Consider the following 22,553-nt stretch of genomic DNA (forward strand, 5'->3'; position numbering starts at 1 on the left):
ATACAACTTGAATGTATAGCATGCCTGTCTTGTCATTTACATACTTCATTATAAATGAAGCTGGTTGCCCACTATTTCATAGGTAATGAGTAAACCTGTCACACATACAGTATCACTTAGTCACACTATGTTGAAACAAAATATAGAAGTATTAAACTATAGAAGAAGGTATAGTTTCTTTGCTATATATGTGTACTGTACTGAACATATCTATTGTAAGTTTGTGTATGGATTTGCATGTGTTTATGCTTTGCTAGTCTGTTGTTCAAAAAAATGCAGAGCGTCTACACAATAAAGCACCTGTAATTAAATTACAATACAAAAACATGCATCTTGCAACTGTGTTGGCACCTGGTTGTTGATATACAGAAAATCACAACTTCTAAGTCAAGTAAATTATTTGATAAATATTTACTTTGATGTCAGCATATCTAGCCAAGGCATGACACAAACAGCCCTGTAATGCACCTTAAGACAAAAAATTGACAGCATATAAATAAACAAAATATAAGAGTCAGATGATTTTTCATGCCTAATAATTGAAAGCACATCTGCATGGTTCACTGAGTAAGACATGGGTTCTGGATTTAGTTTTTGTTATATTTTGCATTGTTTCTTCTTATTCCTATTTCTCAAATAAAAAAAAAACATTTTTATTCCCAAAACACATAGATTAATTTCAGCTTAATTGTATCAATGCAAAATACCGAGTTTCTCATAGTTCCACCATGTGAATGTTAAAGATCAGGTTTAATATTTTCAATAGCCTGCATACTCTATATTTACTGGGATATGCTCCAGCTTCCCCGCAATCCTGCTCAAGATAAAACGGTTTTAGAACATGGATGGATGTACAGTGGTGTGAAAAACTATTTGCCCCCTTCCTGATTTCTTATTCTTTTGCATGTTTGTCACACAAAATGTTTCTGATCATCAAACACATTTAACCATTAGTCAAATATAACACAAGTAAACACAAAATGCAGTTTGTAAATGGTGGTTTTTATTATTTAGGGAGAAAAAAAAATCCAAACCTACATGGCCCTGTGTGAAAAAGTAATTGCCCCCTGAACCTAATAACTGGTTGGGCCACCCTTAGCAGCAATAACTGCAATCAAGCGTTTGCGATAACTTGCAATGAGTCTTTTACAGCGCTCTGGAGGAATTTTGGCCCACTCATCTTTGCAAAATTGTTGTAATTCAGCTTTATTTGAGGGTTTTCTAGCATGAACCGCCTTTTTAAGGTCATGCCATAGCATCTCAATTGGATTCAGGTCAGGACTTTGACTAGGCCACTCCAAAGTCTTCATTTTGTTTTTCTGCAGCCATTCAGAGGTGGATTTGCTGGTGTGTTTTGGGTCATTGTCCTGTTGCAGCACCCAAGATCGCTTCAGCTTGAGTTGACGAACAGATGGCCGGACATTCTCCTTCAGGATTTTTTGGTAGACAGTAGAATTCATGGTTCCATCTATCACAGCAAGCCTTCCAGGTCCTGAAGCAGCAAAACAACCCCAGACCATCACACTACCACCACCATATTTTACTGTTGGTATGATGTTCTTTTTCTGAAATGCTGTGTTCCTTTTACGCCAGATGTAACGGGACATTTGCCTTCCAAAAAGTTCAACTTTTGACTCATCAGTCCACAAGGTATTTTCCCAAAAGTCTTGGCAATCATTGAGATGTTTCTTAGCAAAATTGAGACGAGCCCTAATGTTCTTTTTGCTTAACAGTGGTTTGCGTCTTGGAAATCTGCCATGCAGGCCGTTTTTGCCCAGTCTCTTTCTTATGGTGGAGTCGTGAACACTGACCTTAATTGAGGCAAGTGAGGCCTGCAGTTCTTTAGACGTTGTCCTGGGGTCTTTTGTGACCTCTCGGATGAGTCGTCTCTGCGCTCTTGGGGTAATTTTGGTCGGCCGGCCACTCCTGGGAAGGTTCACCACTGTTCCATGTTTTTGCCATTTGTGGATAATGGCTCTCACTGTGGTTCGCTGGAGTCCCAAAGCTTTAGAAATGGCTTTATAACCTTTACCAGACTGATAGATCTCAATTACTTCTGTTCTCATTTGTTCCTGAATTTCTTTGGATCTTGGCATGATGTCTAGCTTTTGAGGTGCTTTTGGTCTACTTCTCTGTGTCAGGCAGCTCCTATTTAAGTGATTTCTTGATTGAAACAGGTGTGGCAGTAATCAGGCCTGGGGGTGGTTACGGAAATTGAACTCAGGTGTGATACACCACAGTTAGGTTATTTTTTAATAAGGGGGCAATTACTTTTTCACACAGGGCCATGTAGGTTTGGATTTTTTTTCTCCCTAAATAATAAACACCATCATTTAAAAACTGCATTTTATGTTTACTTGTGTTATATTTGACTAATGGTTAAATGTGTTTGATGATCAGAAACATTTTGTGTGACAAACATGCAAAAGAATAAGAAATCAGGAAGGGGGCAAATAGTTTTTCACACCACTGTATACATAAATTCTACAAAATCCCCATTCCTAATCAGTAATGTAGGAGGGCTGCTTATAACCTGAAGCACTACCAAATCAGCTGCTATTTACTTTATATGTATAATTAGAAAATATTACATAGTGATATCACCAAACAAAAAAAAATCTGAAGTGGTAAGTGTTCTTATGAAACAATGTAAGAGGAATTACTTCACCTTGCTCTTGCAGTTCTAAGTTTATATTAGTGTTGAGCTGACCAACATACGACACTGTACTTCCACTGCCATCCGCAGCAACACACACAATTCTGTAAATAAAAAACAAAAAGTAATCAGCATGACAAATGAAAAACTGGCCTGGTTGGCTGTGGTTTATTAAAATAACTAACTTTCTTCCATAATCGAAGGATTTTTTTGTTTTTCTATAAATGTAAGATTATAACAATAGATGTAATACTTGCTTCACTGTGACAGTTTCTCTCTGCAAAAGACCTTGTATATTACTGCTTTTATTTTATATTTCATTACACTGTTAAATCAATAAACAGTAAATATTAAATATTAGGATGCATAACACTGTGTTATTGGAATATTGTCATTACAGAAAAAATAACCCAATTCGGATGTTTGAAATATGTAGAAAAAGAATGTTACTGTAAGCAATGTGGGCAACAAAATGTACATAATTATAAACACATTTCAAAAGCCAGCCTTGTGCGGCTTAAAATCTTTTCACTGAAGCAAATCACAACAATTCTGTTTTGTTGCCTAGTGTATATTTAAATAACAGGCAACCCTACTTTTGAAACCCAAAATAAATCACATGCAATTAGGAAAACGTTTATCATTATAAAGTTATGGGTTACTAGAGAATCTACTGTGTACTGTACACTGGCAGTAAAAGAGAATACTATATATTATAATTACAATATGGAAACAAAGCAGTGTATATATTTATTCACAGCCAAGTAGAAAGCGAAATAATAGCATATGCAGTAAACATTGCTTGAAATTACAGCAATGTAAAACCATTAATAAAAAATTAAAACTATCAACCAAATTAAATTAGATTTTATGCATCCATCTATTTGGATTTGTGTTTTTCTTATACTTCACAAGAAATCAGAAAAAACAATAAGTTAGTACTAACCTGAATATCTTTATAAACTCTAGTTCTCAAAAAAGTATACGTTAAAATGCAGGTATCACAGCTATTTACTATTTTTAACTAGAAGTACATTATAATATACATTATATTGTGAATTTCCCATTGGGATTAATAAAGTATCTATCTATCTATCTATCTATAAACAAAAATCATATAAATAGACCACCCCCTTTAAGTGTTGCTTAATCTTTCCTTTTAGCTGTACTGCATTGCAATATTGAAAATTTCACATTTCCAGGATGGTTGATATAAGAATTAAAAAAAAAAAACTTTTTGAAATGTGCTTTATGATTTTTCTTTTCAGCTTCAATTAATGTCTTCCTGCTTTGTGATCTAGTTTAGCATTTTGGTCTTCTTGTCTATGTTTCAATACATTTTTTTTTGCCTTTTTCTTTCCCAGTTAGCCTATTCATGCCAGCCTTTCAAACATGAATTTTATGCATGACTGCATCAGGGTCAAACACAAACTGTAATATAAAAGGTAATGGCCACTCTAGAAGTACATTGTAAGTCATTGCACACAAACACAAATACGTTTGTAAGTTAAAATATTGTAACACAATCCTGATTATTTGTAAATAAGGTGAGATGGGAGTAAAGTTGGATAGGAATGTGACTGTTCACATTCAAATCTAATGCCTGTACATTGTACATGTGAAGTGCGCATGTTCTCTGTTAATTTAATACTATATACACACTATATATTTGTTCCTGTCTTGTGCCCGATGATTGCTGGGATAGGCTCCAGCGTCTCTGCATCTCTGCCGTAAGCATATGGATGGACGTGTGTGTACTAGTGTATCTTTAAGTCCAACACTACTCGTATGTGTACATTTTTATGTTTCTATTTATGTTATTAAGAAAAAAACTCAAAACAGCGCGCTGCCTCAAGATGCTGTTGCTACAAAACCATACACACGTACTGTACAAAACGTGTTCCACGGGTTACTTTTGGCATTGTTACCCTTACCGGCCAATGTTTTCCCATTGGCTCTTTCAGCTCCATTCAAAAATAGACCGAACGGGGAAGAAAACAGTCTTTGGTTTAAAAATGTTACCACATAACTAGCCTTTCGTACCTGTGCTGTCCATCAACTTGCTGAAGAGACAGTGTCATCGGCACACCGTCTATAAAAGACGCTGACATAGAAGTCACACCCCCCGGCTCTCCGTTAACGGAGACAGAGCTGAGCTCCGCAGATTCCTCAGACTGGAGAGCTACCACGTCAAAATCAGAAACCGGCATGGAGTTAACAACCGTTACACTATCCGTCGTCGATATCGAATCCAGTGAGCTGTCAAGTTGGCTCATCCCGGAACACCTGCAGCAGCCATTCCCTCTAAGTAGGAAGCACAACCAGGCGCAAGTGGAAAGCCAGGGCGCCAAGTAGAACGCAGAACGAGTCGAAACGGTCAGTTCAGGAGAAGAACCAATGCGCTGGGGTGGAAATGTAGTCACTCTGCTTAAAAAAAAAACCACGAATCAATCAATCAGAACAGGCTATTAAATAAGCATTATATGGACTTAATATAATACACAGTGTTTTAAACTGCTCTTCCTGAGGAGTACCTTTATTTAAAAGGTCAATATTAAAACTTATTTCTGTTATTTTTAATAAATAAAATATTAAAGTTTAGAAATAAATATCGAACCTTGAATTTTAGACTAGAACAAGAAGCTTACACATTTCTTTATCCGATTTTCCTATGGTAGAATGCCACTGTATGTTACTTATTGTTTTGACTTTTCCAATGATACTATTCATTATTTATAGTTGCAGTTGTTCCTTATTGGGACAGAGAGTCCAGGGATATTTGGGGGTAAGCATCTCCTTGACTTGCTTTTTTCCCTGGTGGGTTTATTTAAGTGTTCTGGTTAAGGATGAACATACAAGTATCTCAAGTAAAAGGTTTTAGCCTCATTCATTACACTAGATACCAGCTATTAAAAATGGTTACTCCCAAAACTCTCAGCTTTGCACTTCCTTTAGGATTTTCAGATGAATTCAAACCAAGCAGAAAAATCTGACAGATATGTAAATCTGTCAACTTTTTTTTCTGCACTAAAAAAAATGCAACAATAAGCAGTAGTTGCATTATTAGTACTGTTTGAGATACAGTTTGCAGTGCAGTTGTTTACTGCATGTCTGACCAACATGCAATAATTTGCCACCCTCTGATGCCATGATTTACAAAAGTGGTTCCCAAACTCGGTTCTGCGGACCCCCTGTTGCTGCAGGTTTTTGTTCCAATCAGATTCACAGTACGTGATAAAATTGAGAATAATTGATCTTAGTTAGTTAGTTAGTTAACTGGTCTTTTTTTAATCTTCTCTTATTCTGCATTCAGAAAAGCAAAGCAATATGACTTTTACATTAAAAGACATTTAGAAATACAGTATTTCTAATTTTTGCTATAACTTTAAATGTTTAACTCTCTTTTGTTGTTTTTCTATTATTTTTCCTTATTCTGTGTAGTCTGCTCCCTTCACTGTAGCCTAATAGTGACAATTACAAATAGGCAAACAGACACCCAGAAAAAACACTAAATGATGAAAGGCTGCAACTGCTTCAGCATCAAACCCACTAATAAGTCAATAATGGAAAGGCAGAATGGAAATCAGGATGAACATAAATAAAAAGTAAAAAAATAAAAAAAAAACATTATTCCACATATAACTGCTTAATTTTGATTAAAATGTATTAACATACTTACTTTTGTAATTTCTTCATTGATCCTAAAAGACAGAGACTGGGAAATAACAGCTCACTTAATTATTCAATTAAAAACAGACGTTGGTTGCAACAAAAATCTGCAGCCCTGGGGAGTCCCAAAGACAGAATTTGGGAACCACTGATATACAAGAATTAATTAAAATACAGAACTTAATTTTATTAAACAGAAATCAGCTAAACTGACATACAAAGGGACAACAATTGGCACCATGAAGTAGTAAAAAGGCAGACAAAATTTAACATACATAAAGGAAAACAAGCAGAATCCAAAACACTTGGAGTAAGACACAATTCAAGTTATTATATGAATCTGAACTTACGTCAGTCAATTACAATGGGCAATTTACAGACTTATAGCCCATGAGACACCGGACAGAAAAATACAGATAACAAAGCCTGGTGCTTCATGTTAAAGCACAAGAAAAATGCAATCATTTCAAATGACTCTGAAATACACTGACTTGTATACACTTGTGAGTTAACAGAACTGTTGTCCTCAAATTGAAACCCTGTTGAAAGGTGAGAGGGGCAAATTTATCACACATCCAATGTGTCAATGACGCAACACTTCAAAAAGAAAACATTTCTTATTTTTCAATTTATGATTTTTTTTGTCATACATATATTCTGTTATCATCTAAGGAAGTGTAATCTGTCTGGCATTTCAGTTATATTTTGCTTCACTTTTGATACCTATAGCAACAAAATATAATAGGACAGCAAAATTGAAAACTCTCTATAGGTATGGACTGGACGAACTTGATCAATGCAAAAAATAAATTAAACAAAATGCTCCAATAATACTTATTCAGCATTTCTTAAAAGCTGAAGCCACATACATTTCAAGAGGTATAAGTACACACTCACATTGGTAATGATCGTAAAGGTATGGCAACTTTTTCACTAAAAAGACCATCAAGTTCCAGTTTGTCCCTAGAGGTTAATTTTTAATACCACTTGACTGGAATTGTGCTAGTGATCTGATGTTGTTTTTGGTGGTATAGAATTGTGGTAAACCTCTAGTACAAGCTCTGTTAATCTCATATGAGTTTATTACATATGCTGTTCAAAATATCTTACATCACCTAAGAAAATTATTTTTAAAGCTGATTCCTTGGACAGTAAAATTGTATTAGCTTGAGTGTGAAATAGAGGAGGGACCCCTGGAATGTAAACAGCTTGACAGTCCTTAGACTCCATTTAGAGAATCATAAATAGTGCATATTGCATGACAGGATGTCTTAATTCTTTATGGCTAATCATCTAGATATGAAGAAGTCCAGTTCTGCAGTCTGATGGTATTTATTTGCATGTGTGGTCTAAAATAAATAATGAAACAAAACATTTAAAATAACGCCACAGGCAAGTAAAATACAATATCCTTACAGTGCTTCTGACAGCTGAAGTTAAAATAGCATAGAAAATGTCAGCGACATCTTGAAAAATGAACATAATGCAAATCTAAGAATAAACAGGATGTGAAGCAAAATAATTTGCTTTATTAAGGGCAGGTGGTATTCATGAAGCATGAAAAAGTGACGTAGCCCAGACGATACCACATACTGAACTACAGATAAACATTGGTTTTTCATTAACTAATCTTTGAAAAGAGTTTGTGTTCTTTTAACTCAGCATATACTTACGTTTAGTCATTAACGCACATCACATTGTCTTATACGCTGCCGCGGCTGTCCGTTTGTCCTTCCAGGATTTTAAATCACCTGTAGCTTGCAAACCGTTTGACCTATTGACCTGAAATTTGGTACACGTATACTACGTGACGTTTATTATCCGCTTTTGGGGTGATGATTGACCTCCAATGTTATTCCTCTTTTTATTTTTATTTTATTTTATTGTAGAATCAAATCTCGGTAGTGGCCAGCAGGTCGGCCGTGTGGCGCATGCGTACGGGGCGCCGTTCTCATTCCTACCACCTTCGTTGTCACTTCCCCTACCTCTTCATATCTTAAATCATTATTGAGGCAGATTGAAGACTTAAGTCCCAGCTTACGTGAAAACCTAAGGAAAATATACTAAGTAATTGCAACACAAACGTTGACTTAATCAGTTTTAACACAAAAAGATGAAAGAAGAGAAGAAGCGGGCCGCTAGGGTGGAGAAAAGAAGAGCTGCTCAGCAATCAGCAAGCACATCAACCTCTGAGCAAACAAAAGCGTATAGAGAAACATACAGAGAAACAGTATGAAAACTATGAATGCTCAAGTCAAGTGTATTCACTACACGTTATTGTGCAGTGTACCATTACTGGTGTGAAATGTTACAAGTGAAAACATTGAAAGGCGCACTGGCGTAGGTAGCTTGCTGAAAGCCCTGTGCAGCGCCCTCAGGTGGGCCCCTACTGTCTGGCATAACTACTAGTAATTTATTCATAACTAGATCCTAGGGGCCGGCTAGGCAGTGGCATCCGTGACTGTGTCACTATCAGATCGCAAGCTGGTGACAAAGAATCCACCCTTCTAAATGGAATTTGTAATGACTTTTTTAATCGCTTATTTACAGCCTCTGAAAGTTAGCAAAAATAAAATAAATTGTGGGAGGTGTGGGTAGTGGTAGTAGTACATAAATATATGTAAAATGTGGACCCGCTTACTTTTCCAAGACAACTTTGTGAAGGAAGATGATTAAAATATCATTTAAGCTACAAAGTAGAAACTGTGCTATAAAATGAAGAAATTTCTAATTGTAATGAATTAAAACAAGACCAGCTGACAGCATACTACTACAGAATCGACATGTTTTACACAAGTTCTGAGAAAATGGACATCATAAAGTGGTCAGGCTCACAAATCCTCACAGTAGTGACACTAATGCACTTAAGCCATGCTAAGGTACACAATAAAACTGATTACAGATATGTTCAACTGTTATAGCTTACAAAAACGGATAAAAAACGGACACTGACTGACAAGTCACAAATCATATTACTTATAATATCACTAGTACCTTAAAATACCTGCTTGCTTGTCGTCTGTTCAGCAAACAATGCTTAACACATCAAGTTGTCTGGCACGCTCGTTTTTGATTGAGAGTACAGCCAAGACACTAAGTTTGTCTTGCTACATGGTGCTTCTGAAATAATCTTTGATGAGTTTTAACTTGGAGAACGATCGTTCACACGCAGCAACAGTTGCTGGTATGATCAGCAATAACGTGTAAGCAGTGCAAACGTCACTAAAAGTAGAAGGCAGTGCACAGTGATCTATCAGCAACAGTTCAGCTTCTTCGAAAACAGTCGACTTGGTTGACGGAATGGTTTGAAAACATGCACGAAATTACAACAATTGAGCGGAAAACGCCGATGAAACGTCGGTGCTATAGCGTTCAACGAGAAGATCGGCAGCAGCATACAATTCGTCGTCAGCCATCGAGGTCAGAGTTGATGGAAACAAGACATTGAAGCCACTGTATCGAGACTGTGAAACAGTTGTTTTAGTTATTTTTTTTAATCTATATGGCCCCGAGTGGGCCTCCCAGCCTCTTGTATTTTGTACAATCTGCACAATCCATTGCTACGCCATAGGAAAGGTGGCAAGACCCAAAGCATGGCAAGTGCACAAGGACAAAGTACAGCACTGCACGGCATCAAGACGACCAGCGCTAAACCTTTAAAATTATTTGGAGCATTCTTTATCAGAGAGGGGACACTATATATCATTACCGTAAACACTGATGTAACAAGAAAACAGCTGGGATATACTGAGGTTTTAACAGAAATCAGTATTTTGCGTACATATTTGGCTGATCCAAGGCGACTTACACCATTTATGATGCTATTGCTTTAATTTCTTTTGGTTTTCCAATTGGAGCACAGGCGGATGAAGTTACTTGCTCAGGATCGGTAGCAGGATTTGAACCCACAACCTCAGTGCTAGAATTCCACAGCCTTAACCACTACACCACACTGCCTGCTTTTTGTGAATGAGTCTTTTAAAATGTTTTTGCAGTGCATGTTTCAATAAAGTAACCATTTTTGTGGACAGGCAACAGGGAGAAGAGATTGTATTTCAGCATTTCAGCAAGCAGTATATGAGGTTGAAATTGATGGATTAATGACTGCTTAGAAGTATTAAATAAAAAATCTTCGGGAAAGTCATTTATTAGAAAAACATTTGTGTTGTACCATCATAACAACCTCAAACACCTTGAAAATACAATTTAGATCCACTTGAAGTACAAAGTATGCAGATGGAACGTGAGGAATGGCAAAAGCTGCAGGAAAGTTGTAACAATTTACTGGAGGACTAATTGAAAACATTTTGAGGTAGAAATAACTAATCATGGTGCTGGAGGATGGTACACGCACACATAGCTAAAAGATTCAGTAATGACCCTATAAACCTTTACCTATTTTAAAACAATGTGCCAAAGTACATGGTTAAAGTGTGTATTTTAGTACTGTACCAGATTATTCTGTCAGATTCTGACCAAGCACATCTCAAGCGTTTCTTCTGTTTTTTAAGACTGTGATTTTTAAATATTGCTCATCAAATGCAAGCCCCATGCCTTTTAAGTCTTCCACTGTATTTTCTGTCATCAGATTGCCTAGTTTATTGACATTTCTATGTGATGGCTTGAACTCAGCATCTTGAAAATCTGGTTTGGTGTTGCACTGCTTGCTTACTATAGCCTTAGCTACTTAGCTTAACACAGATGTTATGTCAAAGTTTATCTTAACCATTTTCAACTCTTTTCTCAAGGCACTCCAGTATTTGTGATTACCATCCACTACACTACCTTATTGTTAAAATCACACCACTAGCACAGCTGGTCCAGCTAATCATTCCCTCATGGAACTGCATTGAGTATACTGTTCGTTTAATGGGTGGGATGCCTTAAGAAGAGGCTTGAGAGCCAATCCAATGTTGAGGCTTGAGAACCAACTTTGCCATCTCATAACATGTCAGGATGTTTTTGTAAAACACCAGACATTCTGTTTTATTGGACAATGTTAGACATTTGCTCAGCATTATACAAAGATATAAATAAAATAAAGACAGAGCACACTGTGACAGGGTGGTTTACAAGACAAGCAAGATGCATTGATCCTGCCATCCCTTCTGGGTTTAGTGCCAAACCTGTACCAAGCCTTGCTGTGTAGTTACTTGCTTCCCATTGGCCTGCACTTGAAAATGTAAGCTCAGTGCTTGCTTGCTCAGGGTCACGACTTGAACCGACAACCTCAGGGTATAAAATCCAAAGCCTTAACCACTGCACCACACTGCCTACCGCTGACATTCTATGCCAAGTTCTTAGTCCTTATCGTATTATTATTAGATATACTAAAACGTAACAAGCAGTTCCAGTTTATACCGCAGTCTGTAATATATCGTTTTGGCAGGGTGTGTCCTGGGTGCACGGCCCATGTTCTTATGTTCTTCGCAGTGCTTTTAAGCTTGGTTCAGCACAGATGTGCTCATAGGGGTGCCTGCTGAGACCCTTTATTACAAATATCTCTGACTTTGAAACCTCGAATTACTTATTACGCCTGCAGTCTAACTGTTAAAAAAAGTAAAGTTTTAATTTTGTAAATCACGTCTGTGTCTCCGGAGCTATGAGGAAGCAGCACTAATCGATGAGGCAAATCTGCGCTCCATTTTAGTACAGAAGAAATTCAATGAACTGATTTATATATTATCTGCTATTTTCCATCCACCCATTTTCCAACCCGCTGAATCCGAACACAGGGAGCCAATACAGGGCAGGAACCAATCCCGGGCAGGGTGCCAACCCACCGCAGGACACACACAAACGCCAATTTACAATTGCCAATCCACCATGTCTTTGGACGGAAACCGGAGCCCCCGGAGGAAACCCACGTAGACACAGGGAGAACATGCAAACTCCACGCAGGGAGAACACGGGAAGTGAATCCAGGTCCCCAGGTCTCCCAACTGCGAGGCAGCAGCGCTACCCATTGCGCCACCGTGTCACCAGCTGCTATTTTACTACACTAAATTAATTTTTAAAAAGTTTTCATATTAAATTTAATACAGAAAAATCCGTTAAAATTATACAATCCTTTCAACTATTTTAACACCAACTCCTGCCCATTGTAAAAACAATAAGCGACTTTTCGGAAGTCTATTAGCACGACTTGTATTGCTCAGAAAATGCTTCACGTTGCTTTAGATTGAGAGAACCCACCTCCGTAAGTAAGACCAATCATGAAGTAGCTTTCCTTCTTGTTATTTTTAAGAGACGGCTGCTTTGCCCTTTCAAAATACAGCACTGCTTACCCTAGCTATATATTAGCCAATGGAAAATCGTGAGAGGGCGGAGATATGTTAATTGACCCTCGCTTTTTTTTTTTTCCTTCTTTGCTCTATGTGTCTGCAGTTTTGTAATGCGGAGCTTATGACTCGAAATTGCGGCTTGATTGGGAAATTGGATATTAAAATCGCCATTTGTAAAGATTTCCACTGTCTGTGGTGGAGCAAGGTTAGTGTGACAGTTTAATGCAATGCGGTGGAGAGACTGATCTCTAAATTTAGGTTTATTGTGAAGCTCCCGGTATTTTGGGGTGGTGTCACGTTTAACTAGAGCAAAGTTAGATTACTTTGGTTGGTTGGTTGGTTGGTTTCCTTCAGATATTTTTTGAGAAGAGTTTTAGTTTGGGCTTTGTAGTAACTTGTTATTTGTACTCTGCATGGTTCTGTTAAAAGCAGTAGGTGGGTCTGTCAAATGCAGCTGTGCTCTCTTGGGTTGGGCTTTGTGTTATTGTCACGTGCCCTGTGCACATCGGGACGTTTACTTTTTCGACTGTTGTTTTAAACAACAACGACGACGTATGAACTCTTACCGCAGTACCACTTACAGCCGCACACCATAACTCATTCACAATGTGATCAAGTCGAAAGCATTTATGATTTTGCATACATTTGAGTAGCCACTTGGAGAGAACTAGACGTGAAACCACAAGGTCGCAGATTCCAGTCTAATCCCTGATTTATTGTTTTGAAGGTTAGCAAGGCACGGGCTTAAAATATTCCGCCCTTTATACCTACAGCAACTCTCACGAGAAAGGAACCTTCCCAGGACTGGAGGCCAGTGCAGGACCGGGCACACCCAGTGATAGTCTTATACACACACGAGGGCAATTCAAGGTTAAAATGGATGTATTGAGAGTGTAAGAGCTGACAATTTTGCTTTTAGATTGACTTGTTCCCCGTTCACATTTGCTTTCAGCATCTAGAATACAGGGATAGGCCCTGTCTAATTTGATGAAAGAGGTATTAAAATAAAAAAAAAAAATGTAATAAAAGGTTGTAAATGGTTTTACATGGAAGTAACTTTGTGATGCAGCCCATCGTATAAGTTGTTATGCACTGAATAAAATACCAGTGCTTTACAAAAAACCGTTTTCACTTCACTTTTTATATAACTGACATTTTGTTCTCAGCAGCTTGTGTTTAAAGTTAACATTAAAGAATGTGAGGTCAGTGAAGTTTCTGTTTATTTGGGTCTTTGCTGTGAACTCAGTGCCTGCACTTATTTTTCAGATAGCTGATTTTTATGGTAACTAAAATAATCTGTGTAACAGTAAAGGTGATATTTTCATCTTATTTTTGATCATTTTGGTGCAAATTTTTGAAAACTTTAGTAGTCTGGCTCATTTATGCATGACCTCTTCTGAAGAACTACAAGCACAGCCATCAAATGTCATCTTTATTAAAGTTTCTCATATCTGGCCATCGAGCAACACTAAGGCCCATGTTATGTTCTCAGAAATTCTAATACCTCAGCTATGAGTCAGCAATCAGTATTTCTTTCTGTCTGTGTTGCTCATAACTCCAGCACACCACTTGCTTGAAAACCGAATACAAGTTGACTAAATAATCTAAGGCAATTTCCTGAAGTTTTGTGCTAATCTGAGCACATGAGAACACTGTTATTCAGCCTGCTTTTAGTCTTCAATTTAACAAACTTTAGTCGAGTTTCTTTGAATGAATGGCTTAAAAATAGGGAATTGCACGCTGCCCACATCTTCAAGTGCTTTGCACTTGAGCAGCTCCAATGCACATCTAATTGCCAAATTCCATAGCTTTTATGTTAAATTGAAGAGCAACAAATTAGGGACACTTATAAACTTTTCATTTATGAAAGACGTTTAATATTCTTACCTCTACCAAGAGAGATTGCTTACCAAATAAATACTTGTAAGAAATCCACACACTTGAAATAAGAACTTTCAGAAGTTACTACATTTCAAGCTGTCATTTATGTATATTATCCATCCATCCATCCATCCATTCTCTTCCGCTTATCCGAGGTCGGGTCGCGGGGGTAGCAGCTTGAGCAGAGATGCCCAGACTTCCCTCTCCCCGGCCACTTCGTCTAGCTCTTCCGGGAGAATCCCGAGGCGTTCCCAGGTCAGCTGGGAGACATAGACCCTCCAGCGTGTCCTGGGTCTTCCCCGGGGCCTCCTCCCGGTTGGGCGTGCCCGGAACACCTCACCAGGGAGGCGTCCAGGAGGCATCCTAATCAGATGCCCGAGCCACCTCATCTGACTCCTCTCGATGCGGAGGAGCAGCGGCTCTACTCTGAGCCCCTCCCGGATGACTGAGCTTCTCACCCTATCTTTAAGGGAGAGCCCAGACACCCTGCGGAGGAAACTCATTTCAGCCGCTTGTATTTGCAATCTCATTCTTTCGGTCACTACCCATAGCTCATGACCATAAGTGAGGGTAGGAACATAGATCGACTGGTAAATTGAGAGCTTTGCCTTACGGCTCAGCTCCTTTTTCACCACGACAGACCGATGCAGAGCCCGCATCACTGCAGATGCCGCACCGATCCGCCTGTCGATCTCACGCTCCATTCTTCCCTCACTCGTGAACAAGACCCCAAGATACTTGAACTCCTCCACTTGAGGCAGGATCTCGCTCCCAACCCTGAGAGGGCACTCCACCCTTTTCCGGCTGAGGACCATGGTCTCGGATTTGGAGGTGCTGATTCCCATTCCAGCCGCTTCACACTCGGCTGCGAACCGATCCAGAGAGAGCTGAAGATCACGGCCTGATGAAGCAAACAGGACAATATCATCTGCAAAAAGCAGTGACCCAATCCTGAGTCCACCAAACCGGACCCCCTCAACACGCTGGCTGCGCCTAGAAATTCTGTCCATAAAAGTTATGAACAGAATCGGTGACAAAGGGCAGCCCTGGCGGAGTCCAACTCTCACTGGAAACGGGTTCGACTTACTGCCGGCAATGCGGACCAAGCTCTGACACCGGTTGTACAGGGACCGAACCGGGGTCCGGTACTCCATACTCCCAGAGCACCCCCCCACAGGATTCCCCGAGGAACACGGTCGAACGCCTTTTCCAAGTCCACAAAACACATGTAGACTGGTTGGGCAAACTCCCATGCACCCTCCAGGACTCTGCTAAGGGTGTAGAGCTGGTCCACTGTTCCGCGACCAGGACGAAAACCACACTGTTCCTCCTGAATCCGAGGTTCAACTATCTGACGGACCCTCCTCTCCAGAACCCCCGAATAGACTTTTCCAGGGAGGCTGAGGAGTGTGATCCCTCTGTAGTTGGAACACACCCTCCGGTCCCCCTTCTTAAAGAGAGGGACCACCACCCCGGTCTGCCAATCCAGAGGCACTGTCCCTGATGTCCATGCGATGTTGCAGAGGCATGTCAACCAAGACAGTCCTACAACATCCAGAGCCTTGAGGAACTCCGTGCGTATCTCATCCACCCCCGGGGCCCTACCACCAAGGAGTTTTTTGACCACCTCGTATGTATATTACATTATATTATATTATTTATGTATATTACATGTGGATAATTTAGTGGGTGTTTTAATTAGGTTTTTAAATTTTTTTGTTTTTTTTTATTCATATTTTCCTAGGGGTCTATTCCAGAAAAGGAGTTTCTGAAACAGATTAGGCCAGAATTGCATCATCTTTTAGGCCATTGTTGTGGGTAATTCACTAATCCTTCTTTCTGGAATGCATTCAGGATTTGTCCTGTTCAAGTAAGAATGATTTTATGAAATCTACCACAATTAAAGGGGCAACACATGCCCTGAAACTAACCTGAAAAATTGCATCTTTAATGTAAATGATAAACCTTTTGAGGCTGCAATAATTAATAGGCAGAGAATCAAATAGGACAAAATGTAAAATATCCTGTGTGAAATGATGATCCCATTTGGACTAAGAAACAGAAAAAGCAGATGAAATGCTGAAAATGTTGTGCTCATTCCCGAGTGTAATTGACACAGCAGCACAACTCCTGTACCAAATGTTGCCCAGAGAAAGGGTGATCAGAACCTGAACAGACATTCTGGCATGTCCAGAGAAGTACCTGCATGAACATTATCGTTTTTTTATACAGTATATAACTAGTCAAATTACTCGTCTAAGAAAATTTAATATTTCTTTCCCACGTGTACCTTTCCTCTGTATCTGTATGTACCTGAACCTCTAAACCCTGCTTCTCAGACTCTGTTATTATTTTTGAGGCGTCTTGCTCACCTCCTGTTCGCTTTTATACTTCCTGTCTTTGAAGGCAACTCTAAATCCAAAGGGGAACAAACCTTTCCCATCTCACTCCTTGAATTTTTGTGTATTTTTAACCACACTTCAAGGAGTAAGATGAAGCCAACATAATATGGAGTACTGCATGTACCCAAGGACACCATTTCATCTTCTGCTTCTTTCTCACTCTCCTTTTACTTCTTTCGAAACAGCACCTATGCTTACAGCCACACTGCCTGGCACACTCTCAAGCTTTATAAAGTGTTTGCTAACCACGTCTTCTTTGCGCTTTGACAAACTTTCACCTTTCTACTTCAGTTCTGCTGGCGGCCTTAATTTACCTAAAGTAGAAAGCCCCATTTTTTCAGTGAGATACTTTCTGAGCGATCAGTCTAAAAAAAGGACACAGTATGTTAGTATATAACCTATTCATTACACTATTATGAACAATAAATAAAAAAAAATAGCAATGGGTAATTTCCTTTTTTCAATAATTCTAAAAATAAAATGTATTTTTCTTAAGTCTACAAATTTTGTTTTGTCTACTTGTTTTGCTATTGTTGATGAGTGAATGAATGAGTCAGATTTATGGGTATCGTCATAAATCTACAATCACTAATGTAATATGCAATAAATACACTAACTAATTTAGTTTACTAGTTCTTGATTACTATTTACAGTATACTTTGCTGCTAAGCCAATGACAGGTGTTGGTATTCTGAACATTCTGATATCATAACAACAATATGTACAGGAAATTTGTTTATGGCATCAGTGTGCCGGTACAAACAGAAGCCCAAGTGTGAATGTTCAAATACTCCTTTACACATATGAATGTGCCCACATTTCTATCCTGAAGATAATATGTGATGCCACAAACATAATTTCAAAATCTGAGGCCAAATATCCAGGGTGTCAAGTTTGAACAGGCTAAATTACCAAGCAAAGGGTGGGTGCCATCACAAGTCTTCTTTTGCAGATTTGAATGTGATTAACTTAGGGTCTATTTTGTCATGTACATAATTGCAATAAAGGATTCAATGCACGTAGTATAACATTCAACATCTGTTACAGTACTACTGTAACAACTAGATAAGTCAATATACAGTATGCTTAATACTATGTGTCTTAGAAAAATGGAATACCATAGGCATACTTCGGGGAATAAAACGTTTCATATAAGGTAACATGAATTTCACTGTTTAACATTTTTACACATTCTCTCCCTGTCAGTTGTATTCCTTCACGCCATCTCCCTGTTGTTTTTGTATATTCAGCATATCAGGAAGCTGCCTTTGTTGCTTGTGAATGTGATGGCCGTGTTGCCGTCTCACATCGCAGCATTACTGTATATGCTGGAGATGAAAAAAGAAGGTGAAGATGGAATGGCAGGAGTTGCCCTCACAAGCACATGACAAACTGTCTCCCCTCTACACCCATCCCACTCTGGAACAATAAATCCATTTTAAATCTGCACATATGTTATTCACATCCACGTTTTAGCGTAAGCATAATTTTTGAAATTTCAGAATTGGGATACTCAACTTGTATCAAAGTCTATTTAGCTGTGCTTGTTTTTGTTCAATAGGGATCCAAAGGAACCGCGAAGAAAAGCTCTTTGAATACTTAATTTTTTATTGTCAATTTTGTTACATTTTTTACTGTATGGTATTTGTAGTACAGATATTTTCTAAGATTCTGTGCCTTAAAAGGCATATGCTATATATGTTTTTTTTATTTCTTTTTCAATTATTTTTATTTTATAAATTTCACAGTACAAATCTTCTGAAATTTTTTTCAGTTGATTAAGTTGGTATTGGTATTGAAATAAACATCACAGTAGAACTACCTACTAGGAATCTATGAAATTGGGCCAACAGGATCACCTAAACTGGTTTAATTCTTAAAAGTATATACACATAGATTTTTCTGTGATATATACCGTAACCATGATAGCTTTTAATTATTTTGTGATATTCATTTTTCGGATACCACCCAAAGTTCCTACTGTAAACCTATTAATTCTGATCTGCTTAATATAGCAGATCTCCATTTACAGTGGTAAACTGTGCTAAACACAGTTTATTTTTTTACATAATAGTCCCAGATTTGTATTTTAAAGTTTCAGCTGTATGGTTGCTTTGTTTAATTATTTTCATTATCTAAATAATTGTATTTTTTTAACTGCTTATATCTGCACCATGCAGTAAACACAAGGAAATAGTTTTTTTTACAATTTTTTTTACAATTTCATTAAGAGACAACCTGTAGTTTAAAAAAAAAAAAAAAAGAACTGTTTGAATCAGACACTTGGCTTTTGGGAAATTCAAGTTTCCAGTAGCTATTTTAGCTATATTTTATTGGCTGTTGCAGTGTTTAACATAAGACTGACAGTCACAATAACCCAAGGAACTGAAATTGTGTTAAGCTTAAAATACAGTTAGGCATTTTGATTACTCCTAATTGGCCCAGTTTGTATGAATGCAGAAATTTGTCCTGTGATGGACCTGCATGCTGTCTAGTGTTTCCTGCTTTAAATTGGATGCTGTTAGAATTGGGCTTGGCCACAGCTCCCTAGAATTCAGTTAGTAAATGAAAGTGTGGGATGTGTTTCATTGGGCTCTAGGATTGATTGGTGCCATATCTAAGACTAGTTTCTACCTGAGGCCCTAAATTTAATCGTCTGAGTTTGTCTAAGTTTTATTATGAATTTTAGTTAGGTTAGTTAGGTGACATCCTTATCAACTTTTTAATTTTTTTAATGAAGAAGTTTTACTAGAGAATGGATTTAAATGTTAGCATCATTTTAAAGTGTAACCTATATGCTTTCCCACTAAAATCTAGTAACATATGATGACTGTGTGAAAAGATTATACATTATAAGAGCATTTCCTGATAGGACGCTAGGTATAACTGCTGAATAAATTCCCCATATTTCATTCTCCACAAGCTCCTAAGCTGCACTGCTTTCTTGATAGCCTGAACAAGAGGACCATAATTATGTTGTTTAGGGGGAGTTCCTTACACAGTGTATTAGAAAGCTCTCAAATGTGATCTGTTACTGTATGTGTTTGTGTATTTTACTTCGGGTTAATTGCTTCTTGTTCTCCAATCATTCCCTGCAGAGTCTTTGTCATGCTTTTAGGATAATCTATTATAGCCTTAATGATTTTGTTTTACATTAGATATCCAGATGTGAAAGTGCGTGAATGGCAGAAACTGGGAGTTTTCGTGCTAGTTTTGACTTGTCAGTAGGTCTCAAGTGTTTTATTTCCCTGGAATCCCACTTGAAGAGTTTGCCGCTGCTGGGTAACTAGGTCTGTTCTAAAATAGTATACACGAATATTTAAAACTTTGCAATATTTCATTAAAAACATTTTTTGTGAAATTTCCTTGTATATTTGTACTCTGCCTGCTATTGCAACAGTACTGTCAAGTTCAGGCATAGGTTGTCGTCTCAACAAACTTCTGCTTTCGACATTACAAAGTTTGGCTTGCTACATTTTTATTGGAATGTACAAAGTATTTACACATGTTATAGTGGCATAATTTAGCATTTTTTATATTGTGTTTTATAATTTTCATCATCATTTTCATTTCACTTTTACAGGTGCCCTGATTATTTAGGATTTTTCATAAACTAATGAGCATTAGTTGATATGACACAAAAGTAGCTTTAGCCTTGTCGTTATTATTATAAATTAAAGAGTATATCTCACAGAAAAAGTAATAGGAAAATGACAGAAGAGACTTGAGCATTTACAGCTATGAAATATACAGACATTTCTAAATTTCTTATATAAATCCTGCACTGTGTGTTTCTGAATACAGAAACGTAGAAATATAGACCAGGTATGTAAACAGTAGAGCTATTAGATTAGATAGGTATAGCAATTTTAATCAACCCTTTAACGTTAGTTCGGTGTTTTGAATCAATAATTTGAAAATCAGATTTCAAGAACCTAAAGTAGTTGACAAATCTCATAGTTCATGAAGTATGCTGAATGATTTTCTCACCAAAAGAAAATCAATGTGTAAAGGCCAGTTTATACATGGCGTTACAGATTCTCCGCGAGGGTCAGCTAGGGTGTGCATGATGTAGATTTTGTCAGCAGTTCTGGCATGTGGACTCTCATACCAGCAACCATGTGCCTCCAGAATTTGGTAACCGTGCAATCCTGTGTGCAACACAAGAAAACATGGTCTCATTTGAGGAACAGTTTTGTGGAATGATTCACACCTATACAATCCAATATTACAAACTTGCACAGATAGCCAAATTTACACAAATTCATGGTAAGTAATCTCCCAAATCCTGGCCAAAGGGGTAAATATGCGCAGACAGCAATGAAAATATCTGTAAGATTGATGCGCAGATTAGATTAGATTAGATAAACTTTATTAATCCCATGGAGAAATTCAAAAGGTAAAGGCAAAGAAAAAAACTTTGGCGGGGAGGGAAAGCCGAGGGATTCATTAAACATGCAATGTTGTGCACTTGAGTGCTTGTACTATAAACAGACCAAGGTGTGCTTTCTTCATGCGTGACCATATCTGCAGCTGTGTATGCCAGCGTATAAAAAAATAGTTTCTTTAGACATCCTGTTGACATGCATCATGAAAACATAACACAGTTTGCTCCATGATCATCTTTAATCTACATTACACTGGGATCGGTGAGAAAACACAGTTCTTTGCAGGAAAGTAAAATAATATTTACCGTAGGTGAGTGCAATGAACTGAACTGTGACAAGCAGCATGATTCTGTTGGGTGGAGTATTCCTTTATTATATGTTAATTTATTTTTCAGTTAATTTGCAAATTGAGAAACATTTGACTCATGGCTGTCAAGTTTTACTTTAAATAAGTATAACTTAAAATGTTCAGTTGTTGGTATAAACTAGTCCTAATATCAATATAGTTATTGACAAGAGTTACGGGTTAGCAAGCTCAGGGTTGGCAGGTTCCTAAAAAATTTATACCCCAACAACAGCTCAAAAATAGTGACTTTTCCCCAAAAATTGCCCAGTGTCTAAGGGTAGACAAAATTACACACTGGAAATTGGGGAGGCAGTGTCAGGGATAGGTACAGAGCATCAAATCCTGAGATGGGGGCGGGGGGTTATATACCATCATATAACAGCGTTTCCCCCTTGAAAATTTTATAATGGTAAGGAACATATGCAAGTGCGAATAGCAGGGTAACAGTGCTACAAGGATGAAAAACACGGTAAAAATTCATTGGAGGGAGGTTGAGAAATAACCCAAAATGCTGAGTTGCCTTTTAAAAATTAGCCCCAAAGAACGCAACCCGCAAAAGCCTATTTTTTCTCACAAGTGACATTCAGAAATAGCCCAATTGGTCAAGAAAATTGTGGACATGGCAACACTGAGCAAGCTGTGTGATAGGACAAGCAGCTCTTATATGTGAGGGAAACACACTGGAAGCAAACTGAGAGAAAGTGGCCCTAAAAACACAGTGGCTAATCTTGTTTTTCTGTGCTCTGCTTTGCTTCAGTTCCACTGCTCCACTTTGCTTCGTCTCACAAGATTTCACTCTTGTCGTGGCCATCCCACCCAGATCTCCTCTTCATTGTCTAGCATCCATGCCAATTCAAAGTCTTCTTTTATATACTTGGGGTCTGAGGTGACTCCACACCCTCGCTCCCTATCTTTTATCAACTACCC

General features: G+C 38.0%; 3 protein-coding genes across 6 annotated transcripts in view; 1 reads left to right on the forward strand and 2 right to left on the reverse strand.

The window, feature by feature from the left end:
- The window catches only part of LOC114651842 (SWI/SNF-related matrix-associated actin-dependent regulator of chromatin subfamily E member 1-related-like), an 87,023-nt gene extending 81,984 nt beyond the window's left edge, over nt 1-5,039 (reverse strand). For all 4 annotated transcript variants that reach the window (XM_028801858.2, XM_028801857.2, XM_028801855.2 and 1 more), the window contains exons 1-2: nt 4,700-5,039; nt 2,669-2,760 (exon numbers count right to left, since the gene is read on the reverse strand). In XM_028801858.2, coding sequence (XP_028657691.2) covers nt 2,669-2,760; nt 4,700-4,932 — 325 coding nt within the window. In that variant the 5' untranslated portion in view covers nt 4,933-5,039. The remainder of the gene's footprint in view (nt 1-2,668; nt 2,761-4,699) is intronic.
- The window catches only part of LOC114651841 (janus kinase and microtubule-interacting protein 1-like), a 558,596-nt gene that overhangs the window by 427,814 nt on the left and 108,229 nt on the right, over nt 1-22,553 (reverse strand). The gene's annotated exons all lie outside the window — the stretch shown is intronic.
- The window catches only part of LOC114651843 (wolframin-like), a 41,258-nt gene continuing 31,370 nt past the window's right edge, over nt 12,666-22,553 (forward strand). Inside the window, exon 1 of the mRNA XM_028801859.2 lies at nt 12,666-12,814. The gene's annotated coding sequence lies outside the window, so the exon portion shown is untranslated. The remainder of the gene's footprint in view (nt 12,815-22,553) is intronic.

The sequence above is a fragment of the Erpetoichthys calabaricus genome, chromosome 5, assembly GCF_900747795.2.
Source record: "Erpetoichthys calabaricus chromosome 5, fErpCal1.3, whole genome shotgun sequence".
NCBI classification, from domain to species: domain Eukaryota; kingdom Metazoa; phylum Chordata; class Cladistia; order Polypteriformes; family Polypteridae; genus Erpetoichthys; species Erpetoichthys calabaricus.